This window comes from Schistocerca cancellata, chromosome 4 (genome assembly GCF_023864275.1).
Source record: "Schistocerca cancellata isolate TAMUIC-IGC-003103 chromosome 4, iqSchCanc2.1, whole genome shotgun sequence".
In the NCBI taxonomy this organism is placed as follows: domain Eukaryota; kingdom Metazoa; phylum Arthropoda; class Insecta; order Orthoptera; family Acrididae; genus Schistocerca; species Schistocerca cancellata.
The window spans coordinates 828879520-828895597 of record NC_064629.1 but is presented as its reverse complement, the minus strand read 5'-3'; the positions used below and the strand labels follow the sequence as shown (position 1 = coordinate 828895597).

Below are 16078 nucleotides of genomic sequence, written 5' to 3'. Positions count from 1 at the left end.
AGACAATAAGTCACACATTTCTTGGAAGGAAACAGAGGCAGGTTCCCGCAGAGGGGCTAACTGAGACAGCAGCTGATAGATATGTGGGGAAATCCAAGATAGAAATAACGACTTACACATAGGAGCGTCGACATCGCCGAAAGCCAAAAAGTGTTGCCACAAACGCTTCTCATAATCCTCCCAGTCTTCAGCGGCCTCGTCGTAAGGAGGGAACGGAGGCGGAGAAGAGGAAGACAGACGATAAGTAAGCGACGTCGACAATGCCTGAATAGCAGCCGTCAGCTGTGTTTATTGTTCAATGAGCGCTTGCAGAAGCTGTTCCATGTCTGCCCAGACACGAATGCACAATTCCCCAACGCAGGAAAAAAAATATCCGACCTCGTCGCCAAAAAGTGTTATAACCTTTAAATCACTAATAAATTGCGTGGATATACAAACGTAGAAACAATAGTGGGTTTCATGCTACCAACTCCGTATCTGTCACTCAACTGCCATGCCGTGACATGTGGCTGGCCCCGTTCATAGCTAGGTGGCGCTCCCACACTCAGCCGAGCTGCGGAGCGCCTCTATCGCCGAGTTCGCGTACTGATGTAGCGGCACTTTTAAATCTCGTGGCACTGTCACAACAATAATCCCATCTAGAAGATTTGGCAAATGTATAGTATTTAAATTTGCTACCAGATACCCTTTGTGTTCCCACAGTTGTCAGTTATTTGAAGGAAAGAAATTGTGCATGCCACATGTCTGTGAATTGTGTAAACTTTGTTTTGTGTGCTATTGTATTTAAACCATTTGTGTATCATATTGTCTGAAGTGGAAATTGGGGACCAGACCAGCATTTGCCTAAATGACCAAGGTAACCACCTAAAACCACATTTGGGCTGCCTAGTGCACCGACCACTGTTGTTAATCCACCACGCATATTCCATCTGGGTCTGGCTCACCTTTGTGTCACAAGAAAAGGGTTATGCTATACGGCGACAAATTATATCAGTGTTTGAGGACAAATTACATCAAAGATTAATGCTAAAGACAACAACTGACACAGTTAAAACCATCTTACCTCCATCCGCTATATTGTACACTGAAAGGATGTCAACATCCCTGGGATCATCATTCCAGCCATCATCATCTTCATCATTTGCATATATGAACTCTAGTACTCTCTTTGGTTCACACAATGTCGGCTTCATACACAGTCTTCTCAAATTCTGTAGAAGATTGTCTTTGTTAATCTGTGTTTCAGATCTCTTCTTCTTACTTTTATACATCTTTTTTGCATCAGCTTTAAATATTTTATTTTCATTTGTCTTGAACTCCAAAGCTGGGTTATTTTTTGGTCTGATTAATGGAGTATAATTCTTGTTGACTGAAGTAGTTTCTTTCTTTGTGATTTCTGTTACAGCTATATTTTTTGTATCAGTGGTGGTGTCACCTTTATTTTTGTCAAGACTCATTTTATTTTTCTTCACTTTACTTCCACGTTCAGGTTTATTGTTAATCACAGCACGAGCATCCTTTTCTGCACTACTTCTCGGGAAAGTTTTCTGTTTCCTACTCAATTTATAGCACATGCTGTCACTTGCAGAAATCTTAACATATTTCTTTTCACATCCATCCTGAACTAATTTTATTTTTGGGTAGGGAACATAACCATGTCTCCTGGCATAAATCACAATCTCTTTGCATGTCCAGGATTTTTCAGATGAATCACACCCAAACAGTACATTTTTTATCATCTTCGATCGGTAATACTGAAAACGCAAGAAAATACCAATATTAAGCACCAGAACAGAAACTTATATACTTTAAAATCTTGGAAATCAACTGACACTTATTTTTAAAAGAGTTTTTTTTTTTTTTACAGTCAATAAATATTCTATGTTTAAAGGAAAAATTATGTCTGTTTATAACAGAACATTTGTTTGGTACAAAAACCCTACATAATTATTGTTTGCAGAATTCCATGATTGATACAATTTTTTTTCTTTTCTTCAATTAGACATGTTTAGTCATACAATTACCAGTTTCAACTGCAATCAACAGTCTTCATCAGATCCATTGTTACAACATAAAAAGTCTCGTAACACTGATATGTGTGTGTTGTTATACTCAATTGTGTATGTGTTAGTGTCAGGGAGCTCCTTGTGCTGCAACACAACGTGTGCACTGCCTGACAAAGGTAAGTACTCGGAAGACATGGTTGGATGTCAATGTAACTTCAAACAAGTACACACCATCGACCAGGTAAGTAACTGACAGAGTTGTAATTCTTTGTGATACGTAGAATGACCAACAGTGCGTGTCGTTCTTGTTTAGTATTGTTACCTCACCTGATATGGTATTTAAGGAGTGAGAACAACGTTAGATGTTGAGTGATCACTGTTAAAGGCATGGATATGCCGTGTATTCACGAGAGACGGTGTCATCAGCATCTAACAGAGTTTTAAAGGGTCCCTCATTGTGGGGGTCTCCATTTGGCCAGCTAGTCAATTTGTGCAATATCCAGAATTGTGGGGCATTCCAGTGTGACAATGGCCCTTGCTGGACCACATGGGAATGTGAGGCAGGCATACTCATCATCAAGGTTCCAGTTGGCTACATCTGACCACCACAACGCAGAACTGCCACACTGTGTGTCAAGCTTATCATAACCCTTTTACATCTGTGTCTACCATTCAAGAACAAGTAATGGACTCTTTGCAACATTCTGTGCTGTCCCGCACCATTAGTCAGAAAGTAGCAGCAACCGGATTAGAGATCTACCGTACCATGAGTAGGAAGCCGTTAACATCACAACATAAATGGGTACGTCTGGAGTGGTGGTATGACCATTAAGCACGAACTGCTGATGAATGGCATCACATTGTGGTCAGCGGTGAATCGCAATTCGAGCTACCCCAGATGACCATCATCAGTGAGTATGGCTGCAACCTGGCCACAGCTCCCATTCTTCCAACACTTTTGGAGAGGTACAGTGGTGTTACTCCCGGTGACATGGTGTGAGCAGCAGTCAGGTATGATTCAGGTCACAGCTGGCAGTGATTGAGAGAACTCACATTGCGCAACAATATGTCATGCACTTCCGGTGTCATCTTGTGTTACCTCAGTATCATGGTGCCATTTTTCAACAGGACAGTGCTTGTCCACTAATGTGTCACTTTGAACTGTCTGAATGATGTTGAGATACTCCAATGGCCAGCAAGATTCTTAGACCTGTCGATGTTAGAGTGTGTGAGACCAATTTGGATGTCAACTCTGTATAGCGCCTGTATCCAGTATATCAAGGACCAGTTACAACAGCTGTAGGCCAGCTTGCTTGAGGAGAGGATACAATGGCTTTACGACACCCTTCCAATTCAAATCAGTGCACGCATCCAGGACAGAGGTGGTGCCATGTCACAATGCTTAAGTGGGCTTATATTGGTAACTTCTTTGTAAATCTGACTTTATTTTGTAATTACTGAAATAATGTCACATACACTCTCATCCCATGAAGGTTCACTTTGTTTCCTCCTCCCCTTCTGGGTGCTTCACTTTTTTTCAGGCAGTGTAGATGAGTGTTGATTACAGTTGAAAGAGAAAACTGTATGAATAAAACCTGTGATTGTGTGAAGTTCAATACAAAAAAAAGAATAAATAAACTTTTTTTAACAATTTAGTTGCTACCTTTTCCACAACAAAGACTCACATTTTCATATGCAACAAGTAGTTGATACTGTGGTCTGAGTGTTAAGGAACAGTTATAAAGAAAATTTCATCCTCCTAGGGGAAATAATTTCTCGTATAAGATAAAATGCTGCAACAACAATTTCTTAATGCAAATCACGCATGCCTTATTTTCTACTTGAAGTCACACAATATTTAATACCATGACTGGTACAGTCTCATGTAAATATCAATATAACTTATTTCACTATTGCTATTTCACCCTGTTTCACCAGCTGAAACAAACGAAATGTGTATATAACTCAAGCACTTCTCTTTTATACCTCTATGATAACTAAGATACACAAATATTTTGCAGCTTAATTCTGTACATACTCATGCACAGTCGTCTAGAGGCAAAAATACACAGTTTCTGAAGAATATCGGTACTTGTAAAGTGTGCTACTAGAAAACATAAACAGAAAATTTGGAAAAAAACAGCAACTACATACTGTTTAGAGCAAATAATAAAATAATGGACATTAAGAAAAGCTTAAAGCAGTTTAATTACTTTGAATAGCAAACCCTCAACAAATTAGGTTGCATTTTCAATACTACTCACTAATCAGGGTGACCCCAAACTCTAACTATATGCTTCTGGTGTCACTTGGGTTACCAAACAGCTACATGGAAAAGTGCTACTATAGTTCTATGAAAGTTCTATGGTCATACAACAAGAATCAATTTGATGACCATTGTTATGGTTGTTCAGTATTAGTTCAACTAGGTGGTCATCAGCCCTTTAAGATTGTTACCATATATGATTATGAGCACAAATAAAATATCAAAACTCAACAAATACTACAACATCTTCTTGAAAATACTTTCTGATACAAATATTGAACTATTTTGTAGTATCTTTCAGACAGGATAATCTGCTGTGCTCTCAACAGGTTGGGGTGCTAGATGCGACAATGCAATAAAACTGCTGTAAGTTGTGGTAATTACAAGTGCCCGCGTTGGTTCACTATCAGTTGCTGGAGTAAGAATTCATCAGAACAAAGTCCTTCACATCTGGTTAAGCCTAATACAACTAGGATATTTACATCTGTTGCTTCAGCATTCATTTTTCTATTTGGCATGACGCCCACCTAACAACTGAGAGGCTTTTACAGAGTTGTACGATGTCCTTTAAATCCAAGCAAAAAACCTAAGGTAATTGCTCTTTGTAACACACAAGGTTCTACTTTGCAGTCAACAAGGTACCCCAAATGACTCTGTACACAGTCAAAATTATGTAAGTTCCCTATGGTACAATTATTATAAAATAGTGTGTAGGCTTACATGTTGTGACCAGACAACTTTCCTTTCCATTCCTTTCTTTTATATTGGAGATAAGATGCAGATTATAGATCTGGGGACAATCTTCTATCAGGTCTACTTGATCAGGAGCCCAAATATTGGAGCAGTACTCTAAAATAGATTTACACTGCCATTTTGTACTATGCCTGTTTAACAGATTCACTATACTTTCTCATAATCCTCCCAGCAAATCAAATTCATCCCATCTTTCCTCTACATGATTTCACATCAGTTCACTGTATTATACCTATGTTTTCACATCAGTTCACTGTATTATGCCTATGTACTTAGGTACACAAAAAATGTTCAAACACCAACAAACAGTATTCAGACATGTTCTCTAGGAAAATTTTATTGGCCTTATGGGCTCAGACTATGTTGTTACCCTCTTATGAAAAAATTGTATCTGGAGCTATAAAACAAATTCCATGATAGTTGTTAAATTAAGATTAAGTGAAGAAAATATTGCTGCAAATTAAAATGAAAGTAGATGGACTATAAAAACACCCTAAAGTAAGCCATGTAGCAAAACACTACAATCTGCATTTTGTCAAATAGTAGCTCAAGCCGATTGATCCAAAAAATCCTCTTTATTAACTCCAGAAATGATTGAATCTGTTAGCAGTTAAGTAAGTGCTGTATTTAACACAATGGGTATAATAGAGTAGTAGTTAAGAAGGAACACTAAGCATTACATAAGTCGCATTCCATGGATCACGTGCAGAGGGGTCTCTGGAATGTGAAAAGAAGTCAAAGATATACATTTTATGTACTTCAAGTGCAATGCAAGTCAATTAATTAAAATTACAAAAGATTATTTTACAGTGATAATACTAATTAAAAAGTATCACAAAACATTAATTTCAAAAGTTTCTGTTAAGTATTTACTGAGATCAATCCACAGAGGCATGCTGCCTACACCGTGAAATTATAATCATCTAGGAATTGATGGAAAGGTGTAATTCTTTATCACAAAATTTAACATTTCTTTATGTCTGACAGATCATTAATTAGTTTGAAGAGAAGTTTAAAAGAGTTACAGACAAACTTTGTGTGTTCAACACATTTTTAAAAACACTGTATTTGTTTTGCCTCTGTAGTGGAAACATTGAGAGAAATAATGACAATCTTTATTAACAGTTACCAAGAAATATTGGGCAGAATGTGAAGTAGGCCGCATGTGTGATTCAGCCCCAGGTAGCTGCCCGAACCTAAGGTACTTAGTGTAGGTAGTCATATTGGGCTATCACAAGTTAGCATTAAACACGACGTGTAGCAAGATTGCCTACAGTAAAATGGAAGGAAGAAAGATCAATTTTAGTTACCCAGCAAATTATGCCTGTATTTATCTTAAGTGGTTTACAGATCTCATGAAAAATCTAAATCTGGATGGCCAAATGGGGATATGAACCATGCTCTTCACAAATGTAATGCCATTCCTTTAACCACTGCGTGACCTAGCACTCAAAGTGATACAAGTATGCAAAGAATACAAATTAATAAAAGAAACAGCTATTTCTTTTAGAAAAATTCCTTCTAGGAGGGATCCATGTTAAATTTGCTTCAAAATAAATTCAAGAACATAAAGTGCTGAATAGAACACAGAAAATGATAATGGGAAATTCAAGCAATCACTGCACAAAAAAGCCATTAAGCAGAGTTGAATAATTAAAACAATACTGAAAAGAGGAAAAAACTCTCAATCTGTTGAGCAACAATGATGTATGCCTGCTTTCTTTGCCTCTACAGTTCACAAAGAATCCTACGCCGATTCCTTGGTACGGGATGCTATTATCCAATTGGCGTCCAACAAAGAAGTTAGGCAACGTGCCCTTCAGTTGGCAAATCCGAATCTAGTTGAAGTCCTATCCATAGCTCAGTCTTTTGAAATTTCTCGTGCCACTGGAGCGCAAATAGGGGCATGGGGCGACGTCGGGGAAATACAACGTCTGTGCGATGTTAACGAAGCGTGTGGCGTGTCCCCGCCGGCCGACGTGGCCGCAGTACGCTCCCAAGTGCAGCCTCTGCCTAACCGTAAACAAACCTCTAAGATACTGCAGCAAAACCCACGGCAACTTCCTTCATGTCCGTGGTGTTTTACGAAACATTCACAAGAAGATTGTCCACAACGTTGGGCCGTGTGTCACAAATGCTAAAAAAAGGGTCATGTGTCATCAATTGCAAATCCGACCACATACGTGATGTTCATGAACATGATGCTGATTCTGATTCTGTGTTGTCTGTCAATTGTACTTATTCCCTTTCAGGGAAGTTATTCCTCACTGTCCAAATACTTGGTCGAGATGTTCGCATGCAGGTGGATACTGGTTCTGCTGCCACTACCATCAATTCTCAGACGTATCTTCAGTTGGGTTCTCCAATCCTGTCACCTGTCACTGGGCAATTACGGATTTACAATAAACAGAAGATTTCTCTCTTGGGACAATTTGATGCTGAGGTATCTTACAAATCTGTCATTTGCACTGTTCCCATATTTGTGGTCGACCATACTAATGCGGAGAATCTTTTTGGTTTCGATGCCTTTCGCGTTTTTGGGTTCTCCATAGATGACTCCTTCAATATCGTCTCTGATGCTATTCCTTATGCTCAATTGGATTCCTTGTCGACGACATTTTCGTCTCTTTTTTTCTCCTGGGTTAGGCCATGCAAATGACTTTGAAACTCATATCATGCTCAAACCCACTGCTCAGCCTAAGTTTTTTTGGGCTTGGCCCATTCCTGTGGCCCTTCATGATCAGGTCAAACAGGAGCTGGATCATCCCACTGCTTCAGGGGTCTTGCTTCCTGTCACTTCCAGTGAGTGGTCCTCTCCTGTCGTTGTTGTTGCTAAGCCAAATGGTGATATTTGTCTCTGTGGCGATTTCAAAGCCACTGTAAATGCTCAATGCCTTATCGACACTTACCCTATGCCTCGACCTGAAGAATTGTTCACTAAACTTGCTGGAGGCCAGTATTTTTCTAAACTTGACCTGTCAGAAGCTTATCATCAACTTCCTCTCAACGCTGCTTCCCAGCAGTTTCTGGTCCTTAACACGCCTTTCGGCCTCTATCAATAGCAACGATTGCCATTCGGGGTTGCCAGCGCCCCTGCTCTCTTTCAGCGATTCTTGGAACAATTATTGCTTACTGTCCCTGGGTGTATAAATTACCAGGACAACATTGTTGTCACTGGCTCCACCACTGACGAACATCTTCAAAATCTCTGCACACTTTATCATGTCTTACCGACTGCCGGTCTTAAGTGAAATCTTCAGAAATCAAAATTTTTTCAGGCATCTATCACGTACTTGGGGTTTCAACTCTCTCGGGATGGTATTTGTCCACTTCGGCAAACTGTCGCTGCGATCGATGCCCTTCCTCGCCCTACATCTGTTAAGGAACTGCAGGTCTTCTTGGGGAAAATAGCATACTATCACAAGTTTTTACCGTCTGCTGCTTTGGTGGCTCAGCCGTTGCATCGCCTGTTGCATAAAAACGTGCTTTTTCACTGGTCCGCGTCATGCGATGCAGCTTTCCAGAAATTGAAGACTATGCTGAAACAGGCCCCGTGCCTGGCTACTTATCGACCTAGCCTACATCTTATTCTTGCCATGGACGCCTCTCAATAAGGGGTTGGTGCAGTCCTTGCACACCGTTTTTCTGATGGTTCTGAACAACCCATCCATTGCTTATGCCTCCAAAACGCTCACAGATGCCCAACAAAAGTATTCTCAAGTTGAAAAAGAAGCTTTGGCTATTATTTATGCTCTTCATAAATTTGGTGTTTTTCTCTATGGATCCAAATTTCATCTTGTAACAGATCACAAACCACTTGTTTCTTTGTTTCATCCATCAACGTCACTTCCCGACAAGGCTGCACACCGCCTCCAGCGCTGGGCTCTTTACTTGTCTCGTTTCAATTATGAGATTCATTTCCAGCCGACAGCTCAACATGCAGATGCTGATGCACTGTCTCGCCTTTCCATGAGACCTGATCTGGCATTCGATAGGGACGAACTTTCGTGTTTCCACCTGGATGTTGCCGAGCAGTGGGTTGTGGACGGGTTCCCCATCACCGGGGACAGGCTGGCGGCTGCTACAGGTTCTGACCCTACTCTCTCCCGGGTTTTCCGCTGTATTCAGAAGGGTTGGCCAGATTGTCTGTCCGCTAAGACTTCTGATCCGTTGCAAAACTACTACGCTTTGCGTTACTGCCTCACGGCTAGGGATGGTGTTATCCTCCTTTCCACTGAAAATGCTTCGCCGCATGTTGTGGTACCTGCATCTTTGGGTGCTTCGGTCTTGCGCCTCCTTCACCAAGGGCACTGGGGTGTCTCTCACACAAAATCTCTGGTGCGCCGTCATGTGTACTGGCCCGGCATCGACTCTGAAATCACCCACATGGTCACTGCCTGCGGCCCTTGTGTGTCACAGGCCGCTCTCCCGAAGTCATCTTCGTCACCGTGGCCTTCGCCTGAGAAGCCCTGGGAGCGTATTCATGCTGACTTCACGGGACCTTTTTTAGGTACTTATTGGCTTCTCATTATTGACACCTACTCTAACTTTCCTTTCATTGTCCGTTGCATGTCGCCTACCACCGCGGCAACCACCAATGCTCTAGCTGGCATTTTCACTTTGGAAGGCCTTCCCTCTACTCTTGTTACTGATAAAGGTCCGCAATTTGCCTCTTCCGATTTTGCGGATTTTTATGCATGTCACGGCCCCTCCGTTCCATCCACAGTCAAACAGTGAGGCTGAACGACTGGTCCGCACATTTAAGGCTCAGATGAGGAAACTCCTGACTTCTTCTGCTGCTGATGATGCGCTTCTCCAATTTCACCGTTTCACCCCCATGGGCGACCACAGCCCGGCTGAGCTCTTACATGGTCGACAGCCCCGCACACTACTTCATCTTCTGCGGCCTTCCACCTCACGGCTGCGGGTGCCTTCGCTTGGCCGGTTCACCGCCGATGACCTTGTATGGGTACAGGGATATGACAGGTGGCCAAAATGGAGTCCTGGCCACATCTTACAACACCGTGGCCAACGCCTGTATGAAATCCAGGCGAACACGGGTGTTGCAGTGCGTCATTCGGACCAGCTTCGGCCTTGTGTGCCGGCAACGCCTGTTCCGGATGCGGCTACACCACCTTCGGCTCTACCTGATGCTCGGGATACTGGAATCTCTCATTACTCACAACGCAGTCCTCTCACCATCATATCGGTGCCAGCACAAGAACTGACGCCCCCAGGAGATGTGCCCATGCAGGAACCAGATGACCATCATCTGTCAGAGCAACTCTAATTGCCTCCTTCTCCTAAGGATGTGGACACATCGCTCATGTCTCCTGTTATAACAATCGGACTTGCCGCAATGGGCAGATTGGTGCACGGGGCCCCAGCAGATTTGACCCCCACGTCTGCACATTGTGAACCATACTCTGCACTGAACCAATACTAATCTTCAAACTGGTGGCTACTTCATTCAGAGTTACACATCTGTTCTCCTTTACGAGCTCCTCCACTAACACAATGTTCTCATCCTCCACAGAAGTTACACCAATTTTAAACTTCCTACACCACTCACACACTTTCTGCAACTACTAACATGAATCACCATACTGCACTTTCATTCTGCAGTGAATTTCGATTGGTCTGACACCTATCACAGATTGCTGCTCAATCACGGTGCAGGTTGACAGTAGGGCGGCCATCTTGTTGTGGTTGCTGCTGCCTTCTCCTGCATTGTAGCATCTCTCTGCCACCAGTCAGCAATCAGTCACTTTCTGAACCTCAAAGAACACTACTGCCACCTACCAATTCCATCATAAAATTTTTCAAAATTTTATGGAACTTTTAAGATTTTCATTTGAATCAACCTCGTAAAATGCAGAAAAGTAACAGCACATAAATCTGTGTAATCAGACTATGAGATCAATACGTCATCATAAAAGCATATTACTCAATCAAAAAAAAAAAAAAAAAAGGAGTTCATGGTAGTTAATAATTAACTGCTACAATAGGGCAGTATTCTAAGGGTAACATAAAAGACAACATAAAAATTTCCATATTTAGTCTTAGCCTACTGGTTATATACAGACACTACGCTACATTCTCGTAACAATTGTAAACAATTTATTGAAAGATAAGCAACCTATGAAAACATCACAGTACTGATGTATAGAATTAAATAGTTAAACTTCAAAATACCTGTGCGGCACATTGTCTTGCCATACTCCAAGAGTGATACTGATCCACTGATTTGGCAGCGTATGGATGAAACCTCAAATATTCTTGAGAAGCTGCTTTATCTGTCACCAGGGGAAGTCGGTGAAGTAAGAAGCTTACAGCCTGGTGCCATGGGAGAGTCTTACCCTTCTCTGCAGCTAATCTAATGCACAACAAAAGAGCGTATCATAGTATTTTCACTACTGAATAATAACACAAGATTAAGTGTATGTTTCAGAGAGATAAAGTAAATGCTGATTAATACTTTTACATTACTCACAAGAGAAAAAGGTGTAATAAATAATACTAATATTTTCGTAATGAATAGCATACACCTATTTCGTTATTTTATGTCGTCTTGAAAAGAGTGAGTAAAAGTTACAATGCATATATAGCTTATGAAATAATTTACACTGCAACTTAGTTACATTGGCCTTTCAAACGCAGCCTTCTTCTGCCCATTGTGTTGGTTGATTCATCATTAACTGCTGGAATCCACTTACTGACACTGTCACTAAAACTGATTCCACACTCTTCAGAATGGTATCTGATGATTTTGAACAATTGCCCTGTATTTCAGCATCCATACAAGGTGAAATGTAGTAACACAGGGAAAGATGTGGGTTGCATGAAAGGTACAGCACACACTCAATATTAGGGTAGCAAATATATGTATAATCGTGTTTTTGTTGGATGTGTTGCCCCGTCTTAAAAACTTACGTGTAATAAGCTCGAATAACTAATGAATGTGGAAGCACTATACACTGGTAAATCATTCCTCAGTAGTCAAAGAAGAAACTCACAGTTCCTTCACCACAAAGCAAATGAGTTCCACATTATTCCTTGAACATTTACTTTAAGGGACACAGTGAAGAAGACAATCTCTATCGCATGCACTGATGAAACTGAGATATGCCACAATGAGTTTTGCACACAATCCACTGAAGATCCTGACAAATCTAAATTTGCACTTGTTTCAGTCCAAGCCTTATCAATGCTGGTACCTCAAACACACAGTTGAAATGTAAATTCAATGGACATGTAAATGATGCCCAACATGTCAAAGACAAGTGTGTCAAAGTACACCTGAAATACTTTAATAATGATGACCAGTGGACATGCCACCAATGCATTATACATGCTGCAGATTTCACAGTAAACAGTATACTGCAAACATAGAAACACATAACTGAATCTCTGGAACAAGAAATAGTGCAACAATGTCAATTATGATAAACAGTCAAAATAGAACAGAAGTGCAATTTAATGGGGAAAAACAGTAAAAATGGACAATACAAACACATAATCCCCACCCAAACGTAAATATCTGTAACAAAAAGTGGTGTTTGCTAGGAAAGCAAATTGAGAGAAGAAATCAAGCTTTAAACTATGCTCGAAACCAAGTGCTGATTACAAATAATATTCAACTACGGTCTGGTGTTATGTTTGATTTTAGACTTATCATGACACAATCCATATGTAAACAAACTTCCTAGGTACACAAAGCTAATGCATTGAAATATGAGGGTTGTTCAAAAAGTAAGGTAACTTTTCAAATTGCATGGGCAATGTACATTCAATTAGCGATCAGCATACTTCATTTGTTTTTGATAGATAGAAAGGTTAGACATGTTTTACTGTGTTCGATGATTTTTGGTTTTTATAAAAAATGGAACAAGGAATTTGCATCACATTTTGTGTGAAAAATGGAATCAAGTGCTCTAATATACTTGACATGTTGACAGTGGTGAACATTGAGTCTGCTCTAAGTAAAAAAAATGTTCACAAGTGGTACGCACTCTTCCAAGATGGCCAAGAAGATGCCAATGATGAACCTTGCTCTGGATGCCCCAGCACTTCAACAAAAAAAAAATGTTTACAAGTGGTAGAAGGTCTTCCAAGATGGCCAAAAAGATGCCAATGACGAACCTCACTCTGGACACCTCAACACAACAACAGATGATAATGTCAAAGCTGTAAAGAAAACTGTTTTTAAAAATCGTCGATTACCGTAAGATTGGCTCGTGTCATGCAATTTTTTTGGATGTTTTGGGAATGAGACATGTGGTAGCGAAGTTCGTTCCAAAACTTCTCAATTTTGATCAGAAGAAACGTCGCATGAGCATCACTCAGGAGCTCTTGAATGATGTCAATGATGATCCTGATTTGCTCAAAAGGGTCATAACTGGTGACGAAACCTGGGTTCACAGTTATGACACTAAAACCAAAGCCCAATCGTCCCAATGGAAGCATCCCAGAGAGCCAAGATAAATAAAAAAGCACGCCAAGTTTGATCAAATGTCAAAGTTTTGCTCGCTGTTTTTTTCAATTGCCATGGCGTAATGGATCATGAAGTTTTGCCTCAAGGTCGTACACTCAATAAGGAATTTTACCTTGATATTTTGCGCTGTTTTCGAGAAGCAATATCCAAAAAAGTCCGGAATTGTGGAGAAACAATTCATGGATTTTGCATCATGAAAATGCACCTGCTCATTCATCATTGCTTGTGAGAGATTTTTTTGGCCGAAAACAACACTACGATCCTGCCTCTGCCACCATATTCACAAGATTTGGCCCCCTGCGACTTTTTCCTGTTCCCAAAACTGAAGAGACCTATTAAATGACAAAAGTTTTTAACGATTGAGGAAATAAAAACGGCATTGATGGAAGTACTCCAAGGCTGTACCACAAAGTGCTTAAGAGAAGTGCTTCAAGGATTGGAAGAAGCGTTGGCACAAGTATATTGTATCTGAGGGGGATTACTTTGAAGACAGCAACGTGAATATTGATGAATAAATAAATATTTTTTCATAAAAATAAATAGTCACCTTACTTTTTGAACACACATTGTATAAAACAGAGCCAGTTTCTGTTTATGAGTGTACCAAACATGGGGAAACACACACATACACAACATAACACTTGGTAACCACTTGGTGCTGGATAGAATTAGTGATCATGTACAGTTTAATGTTGTACAAAATATAAAGCCTAAATTAATACAACCAGAATGTGAACAAACCACCTCAAAGAATAAGATCGAACAGTCAGTTAGGGAAACAAGGTCAGGTTCAAATCTCCACCTCATTCTGAGACTTAATTTTGCAAAAAAATGCCTTTAAAAAAAAGGTTGATATAAACTCTAACTTAAAGAGATTAAATGGAAACCATTTCACAACACGTGGGTTCCACATAAACAAGCATGACAAAGAGCGTATTTGCTACAAAGTGGTCTTCCTGATATCCATTGAAGAAAATACAAAATCAAAGGTCATAAATCAAAACCAGCTACTTATGAGCAAATGGATCACAGTAAACAACTCATCACAGTAAACAAGTCAGAAGAAAAAAGGGGTACAAGTGGGTATACTGAATAAACAACACTAGACCAATAGGTCAAGAACTCAATGAGGGAAATGGAAACTCTCTGATCCTCCAAATCAGTCAGGTATGAAACTCAAACACAGCTCCTCTAAGCAATTGTGGATTCAAAATGTGCTAGTTTGTCCTCTCTGTATAACAAAGAAAGAAACAAAAATAGTGTGGTATCTGACCAAAGCATATTATGTCATTCCATCAAGGCAACACTAAATCCCCCCCCCCCCAAAAAAAAGTACACAGTACAGTGGGCAAATTAAAAGATGAACCTGCACCCAAGGGTGACCAACAGAAACAGCACGTCTCTGAAGCCACTTTATACTGAATGCAGCAGAATTTAAACTGAAGGTCAGTGACACAGTAAATATGACATCAAGTTTCTCCAGAAAACTCAATACAAATCTGAAAATTAACTGTCACAGTTTCTAATCTTTACCCAACAAAATTCAGGACTTAAACATTCAGCTAACCAACGAGCTCAGTGATGTCTCAGTAGTATGCCTTGCAGAACCCCTACTCTGCACCACTGTAATGAAGTTAATTTCACTGTCCACAACCATTTATAAAAAGGGTGGTGGTGGCAATTTTCATGAAACAACATACTGAATCTAACCCATTACCTACTGTAAAAGAAATAGGGGGAAGACAAAATCTTTGAAAGTGCAGCCACAAAAATTACAAATCTAAATCTCATTGTGGATACAATTTACCATCTCCCTTAAGCAATCTTAATGATTTCCTGCAGAAATTGAAATGGTTTTTCAGCAAAGTAAGCCAGTGAAACACAGTGTAATTTTATGTTGTGACTTTAAATTGACTTTCTCACACAAAATGGAAGCAGTGAGAAATATTTCAATCATTTAAATATTATACTCTGCATGGACTGCATGAGTGCACCATAAAACATCTAGATGCAAGATAGCCTTAAACCAAATTCTTGTAAGTTAACATCAACTTAGCTCAATGATACAATTATACAATGCAGGATTTAGTAGCCACCAAGCTCTTGTAGTAAATGTTGATGTAAATAAATATATCTCATATCCAATCAATCCTAAAACTTTATGAAGGTATTTCACTAAGGATAGTTTAAACAATATGAATGGCCTCCTTAAGTAAAGGAAAGTTAACAGAGAGATATATTCAGTAAATTATGTCATCAAAAACATTAACATGTTTCTTAACACAATGGTCCACCTCTCTGAAGAGGCATTTCCACAAAAAACAGTAAGATTAAATAACAAAAAGGGAAACAAGAATTGGATTACACCAGCTGTAAAAGCCTTCTGCAACAATAACGGAATAATCCATAAGTTTTGCATACAAAGTAATGACTCTCCTCAATTACTCAAATACTATGGAAGTTACAATGTGTCCTAAGCGGGTTAGTAAGACAGACCAAAAGCATGCAATCTGAGCAGTCGCCTTATGTTGTTTGCAGATGATGCTCTTATTTATCATC

At 39.9% G+C, this 16078-nt stretch overlaps 1 protein-coding gene across 4 annotated transcripts in view; it reads right to left on the bottom strand.

Annotated features, from left to right (window-relative positions):
- LOC126184888 (uncharacterized) overlaps positions 1-16078 on the bottom strand; it is a 124381-nt gene that overhangs the window by 21729 nt on the left and 86574 nt on the right. For all 4 annotated transcript variants that reach the window (XM_049927517.1, XM_049927518.1, XM_049927515.1 and 1 more), the window contains 2 exons: positions 11221-11401; positions 1064-1754 (listed from right to left, as the gene is read on the bottom strand). In XM_049927517.1, the coding sequence (XP_049783474.1) occupies positions 1064-1754; positions 11221-11401 (872 nt within the window). The remainder of the gene's footprint in view (positions 1-1063; positions 1755-11220; positions 11402-16078) is intronic.